General features: G+C 35.9%; 1 protein-coding gene across 1 annotated transcript; it reads left to right on the top strand.

The window, feature by feature from the left end:
• The first annotated feature begins 1,827 nt into the window (after positions 1-1,827).
• On the top strand, positions 1,828-3,224 carry LOC149945595 (histone-lysine N-methyltransferase SMYD3-like). The gene has a single exon (XM_090175455.1). The coding sequence runs from the start codon at positions 1,830-1,832 to the stop codon at positions 3,162-3,164; it is 1,335 nt and encodes a 444-aa protein (XP_090031581.1). The 5' UTR covers positions 1,828-1,829; the 3' UTR covers positions 3,165-3,224.
• Positions 3,225-6,047: the final 2,823 nt, after the last annotated feature.

Here is a 6,047-nt window from a genome sequence, read left to right as displayed (position 1 = left end):
ATACATTACTATTTTGAATTTCCATATTTGATAATTCGAGCTGTTTAGTTTCGCGAAATTCACTTTGTTCTCCATATCTGACATTTTGTCCAAGCATCCGAACACTAAAAACTTGTATATCGGGCCTTGACCCACAAAAACAAACTTCGTAATGCACAAACAAAAGCCAATTACCAGTTTCGTTTCTAATTTCACGTAAATCTAGCCGCGTACTAGACCCATAACCTGTAGAAAAACTAGAAACTAACGGCAAAATATTTATTTGGGACTACAAAGAAAAGATTTAGAGATACGAAAATAAATCGTAGAGCTCAGGGCTTAAGTGTATCTCTAAATCTTTTCTTTGTAGTCCTAAATAAATATTTTGACGTTAGTTTCTAGTTTTTCAACATTCCTGTTCTTGACAACACTGACATTCTGCTACAAGTGGCATAATAGTGCAATTGCCACAACATGGATTAATCCATGGCCACAACAACACCTATAATGAAGAATAATAAAATATAAATTATTTGCAATTAATATTAATTAAATATTGCTACCCACCAATCATTATTTTGCAATCGTTCATTATTGGCTTCGTTTTCCTCCTGAATTATTTCATTATCTTCATCTTCAGTAAGGGCCAAGGGTTCAAATTGATAGGGTAATATACCGTGAATTTCGCCAATATTTTCATCAGCCAGCGAAAAGATCTAAGGAATTTTCTGAACCGGTTTCATCAGATTGCATTGAATCCGATACTGCGCTATCAGAATACAAATCCGAGTAATAAATAGGTTCTTCACTCGAATCGCTCATAGCTATTAATTATAATAATTAATCAAACGTTCGACAGACAGCCTAGGCCTAGTAGACGAGCAAAACGTCTCGTGAGTCGTGAGCGTGATCACGTGACTAAAACCACTCTACGTCACTTTTAGCCACGCCTTTCCGCCAACTACGAAAATTCACCTTTTTCATTATATTAGTTTTAATATATTAAAATAAATTTTATTTTACAAAATATTGAATATATACATTTCTTATAGTCTGATAATAATTTAGAAAGTATTAGATTGATGTGTTCAAATATCGTGCAAGTAACGCTTTAAAACCCCCCTCTTTATTCCCTGAGACGGAAAAACTACGTTTAAGCATACACGCCAATCCCCGACAAGTTATATTTTAAGTCTAGAGCCCCTAAAGTCATGTTAAATCGGAAAAATCCAGTGTCGCGAGTCCCGAACAATACCTCTTTATTCCGACCAGTATAAAAACCGAGCCCCCAACCCATAACTGTATCTTAACCGATTTTTACTTTTGCCAAGCCAGTCCTAGTTTAGAGTTACTTCCCCAATAAATCGTATTAATTGTAAATTTTAGCGCCTAACGCAAGTTTTTCTATATGATATTTTTTTACTGCCACCAAAATAAAAAGTGCTATTACCCGCCATGGCTGCCAGGTATCCCGAGGATACGCCTGACTTATGTAAGAATTCCCCTTTTTAATTTTTAGTTTATTTTTGCATTTTTGTGTTATTTTATATGTCAATAAAAACATTTCAATCAAAGTTTCATTGAGTATCCTAATCACTGTCCGACATTATCATCTTTCTTTTACTTATTATCTTCAACGCACTGCTACGTCGTAATAAACGATAACGCGGGAAGCGGGGGGTAAAATAACCTAATATGCCTGAATCGAGTTTCTCGCGTATACGTTATCCATGGTTCTAAAACCCAACCGCTAGAGGGTCTCAGGTCTCGATTTAGATCATTCCGAAAGTAAAAGCTTTCATAACGAACTGCAAACTTTTTCAAGATAATTACTATTGAACTTTGAAGAGATGGTATTTAATCGAGGAGACGTAATTTGTAAATCTGAGCCACTGGTATTTGCCTTGAGCGACTCCGCAAGGGGATTATTTTGCGATTACTGTCTGCGAAGTAGTAAAGAATCCTTTATAAATGTAAAAGATTTTGGACAAGGCCCTAAATTGGATCAGCCTCTAGCAAAACCGAAACGCTGTGGTCAATGCCAACTGCTTTATTTTTGTGACGCTAGTTGTCAACGTAAAGCCTGGTCAGATTTCCACAAATTGGAATGCCGTCGTTTGAAAATGTTTCCTTTGAACGAAGATCTGCTCGCAATCGCGAGACTGTACATAAAGTTGAAGCTTGCTGGAGAAAGTGGAAGAATCGCCTTTCGAGAAAATGTCTTTGGCTACAGTAGGACATACGACGATTTAATGGGGCACCACAACCAATACTCCCAAGATTTTGAAAAGATGTTCGCTTTGGAGGTGACTCTTTGTGGAAAGCTGGCGAACTTTTTTCCAGATATGTATGACCCCGATAACGAAGCCGATTATCAGCTATTGTTTGATGTGTATTGCAAATATTCCATCAATTCGAACGAAATCTCCGATAGTGGAATGGATAAGATTGGAGGGGGCTTGTACCTGGGGTTTTCAATATTCGATCACAGTTGCGACCCCGATGCCTATTATTTCTTCAACGGTAAATCCTGCTTGGTTAGAGCCAGGAAGTTCATTCCACATAATGACTTAAAGGCAATAAGCGTTGCGTACATGGACATCGCCACGCCCAGAGCGAAGAGGCAGGAAGTTTTACGGGAGAGATATTATTTCACCTGCGCTTGTCTTACTTGTTTGAAGGATGAGAAGGACACAGCGAGATTTCAAATACTGGACCCTCAAAAAGCTTTTCGGTCGAATGTTTTAGCACTCTCTCAGAACTTCAACGACCAAGCGAAGAATGAAGATATCAAGGCTGACGATGACCGAAGAGTAATGTTGAAGAGATGCCTCGAAATTCTAAAGATGCAAGAGAATGTTCTGGGAGAATATCACATTTGCCGACTTCGTCTTCTTGGAATCGCCTTCGAGAGCTATTATAATTTGAAATGGGCCAAAGGAGGGATTCCCGCGGGAATGAAGTTTCTCAAAGTCCACAAATTTTACTATGGGGAATATGACTACGAACAAGGGTATCATTTAAGTAAAATTGCTCAACTCTACGTGAAAATTGGAAATGTTAAATTAGCGAGTAGATTTATGTCGAAATCTTTTGATATTTTGAAACCTTTATTAGATGAAGATCACCCAATGGTTCAATATATTAAAGCATTTCTCGATGTTTTTAATGGAAATATAGAATAACCCTGTCTAAACCATTGTGGAGGCGTTAAATTATATTTTAATATGTTGAACAAAAGGCTGTTCTAGTTATCCTTTAAATTTAAGGATTTTAAATGCAAATGAATATCTCGATATAATATTTTGTATCTACATTCAATAACAACCAATGTATGTTATCAATTTTACCAATAAAACCGAACTTTGGGTCATTCTTGGTTTTCGAGATTTGCGTAGTACCAGAAGTATATTGAATATATTGTGCTAAAGAAGTGTTAATCTAAATCAAAAAATGAAACACAAGCTTATGTAACGAACTAATCGAGATTCGCTTGACAATATGGGAAATAAGAGGGTTGATTAACAATTAATATTATTATCAATGGAAATTTAATATAAAAGAACTCTTTAGTGGCATACACAAAATAATATACATTAACACTAACACTAAGATGAATCAGGTTTGGTTACCATTCCAGCGAGGTTAAACAAACAATTTTATTTACTAATGTTTCGGATATTTACGCGACACTTAAACTTCCGAAAATAGAAGGATTTGGGGGTTTCTTTCTCTTAACACGATTTCTAGGAATCGAGACTCAAACTTCAATAGGCTATCGCAGGATTGCTACGGCTAGTTATTACGACCCAGATAAGGATTAAGGGAGTTTTCTACATTACGATTAACTTCTATGGATTTGTTTCTTCGTGGGAACCAGGGCCGTATTAATCATTAGGCACAGTAGGCACGTGCCTAGGGCGCCACTTTTCTAGGGGCGCCAATATTCTGATACCGTTTTTCCATTTTCTCAAACGTTTTATTCAAAATTAGACAGACTAATGTAGTAAAACGAAGAAACTGTAAAACAGGTCAAATTTAATCATTCTTCGGCGAATTTAAAAATATCGCTGAAATATCATCACATTGGACGGACAGTAATCTTGTTGCACAATTATCCAAACGCTGAAAAATACCATAATGGTCCGATCCAAGGTTAAGGTTATCCGTTGAAGGGAAATCAACAGCTAGTTTGGATTTGGGCGATAAAATTTTATGTGCCTAGGGGCGCCGTCAGTGTTAATCCGTCCCTGGTGGGAACTCTGAGGCTTCGGTGTCTTGAACATAGATAGGACTCTACCAGATAAAGCCTGGTCTTGACGGGATGATCTCGCTTACGAAGTTACGATTCGGATCATTCAATATGGATTTTTTACTCTTTACTTTCTCTCTTGGACAGTGCACGAAAAGTACCTTATTTTGGGTTTCACTTAATCGAAATACGTCCCAATAGGGAAAATTTTAGATGACAACCTTTTGACACTCAATATCGATAAAACGAAATATTTATGTTTTTCGAGTAGAGCACAAAAAATAATACAAATAACTTACAAATTGAAATACACGACCATTTGAATAACGATACGTGTAATGAAAACTGTCTACCGATAGCAGAAGTTACAAATATGAAGTGTATCGGTATAATTATAGATAATAATTTAAAATGGAACATTCATATAAATAATACGATAAAAAAGTGACTTTAATGTTTCTATAAATTTTATGAAGTCCGTAACTTTCTGACAATACCATTAATAATAAGGGCCTATTACGCCCTAGTCCAGTCGATATTATCTTATGGTATTATCGGCTGGGGTTTGACTTATATAATCTTTATTGAACCCTTAGAGGTTATCCAGAGAACTATTTTACAAAGGGCATCGCACTTATTCTATGGGATTTGGCTTTCGAACGATTTTTTTTTCAAATTGAAACATGTTGTTGGGCTTGATCAAAGGAGCAAAATTGTCCATTGCCATTTTTCCCTACCTCCTATAGATTGTCCAGTATCAGCGGTCAAAAGTGGACGAAACTTACAAGTAGAGCACCCGAGGTGTTTATTGTCGATTTTGTTCAAAGTCGGCCGTAATGTGGAACTATATGATATATGAAATTTCCCAAAAGGAGAAGTTGCACTCATAGACATAATAAAGAAATAGACACCTTACGCGGAGTTTGATTTGCCAAAAATATACGGGAGCGATAACTAGCAGACAACCGGTATTTGTTCCGTATTCCTGTTGTACCACGTTTAAGCGACGCCTGTCGATTAGGAGAGAAAATAAAAAATCATCACGTGACACGTCACACATGTTCGTGTTTGTAATCTTTTAGGTACTCTGACGTGATTCGCGAATATTTTGGCTGTGAGAATTTAAAATAAGGTTAATTTTTATTATAATTTTTAAATAAGTCAATTAATTCTTTCAAAACCCAAATAAAAAGCAGCAGATTATCTTATAATTAAAAACAAAAAAATGTAATTGCGAAATGATATTTTGTCAAAGGCTTAAGTAACTCGTGTACTATCCGGTGTGTTTTGGTTATGGCTTGTTATGGGAATATTCTGAGATTGTAAACAAAAGTAAAGGGAATTTCGATGAAATGGATGATTCTAGTAAAGGTATGTAGCTATTGTCCTTGAAATAAAATTAGCTTTGACAATTGAAGTCTGATGGCTTGACCGTTCATTTCTAGATTTTTGTCCTTCGCTAATTTGTGGAGTCTGAGCTTGCAATATAAATTAATAACTTTCTTAATGATGATGTTCGATTCCAACTTCAGCATCAAACATGTTCGTGGTGATCTGGGAAAATGTCCATGCCAACAATATTTCGTAATACAGCAAGTTCTAGTTCTTAGACTACATTTCTTTTATAGAGAGAGGAATATCTCTTCATAACAACTTAACAAAATTAGGCTAAAAACCAAGGAGATCTTGCTCAAATTATGTTATAGTAACATAATTAAACATACACGAAATGATCCTTGGTCAAAATTTAAAGGTGAGAATTTATCATCACCGGTTTTTTCTATTCCACTTTCAAGTTTCAACTGGATGTAATTTC

This window comes from Leiobunum rupestre, chromosome 5, assembly GCF_980474605.1.
Source record: "Leiobunum rupestre chromosome 5, qqLeiRupe1.1.hap1, whole genome shotgun sequence".
NCBI lineage: Eukaryota > Metazoa > Arthropoda > Arachnida > Opiliones > Sclerosomatidae > Leiobunum > Leiobunum rupestre.
The sequence above is the reverse complement of the archived record's forward strand: the minus strand, read 5'-3'. Positions and strand labels throughout refer to the sequence as shown.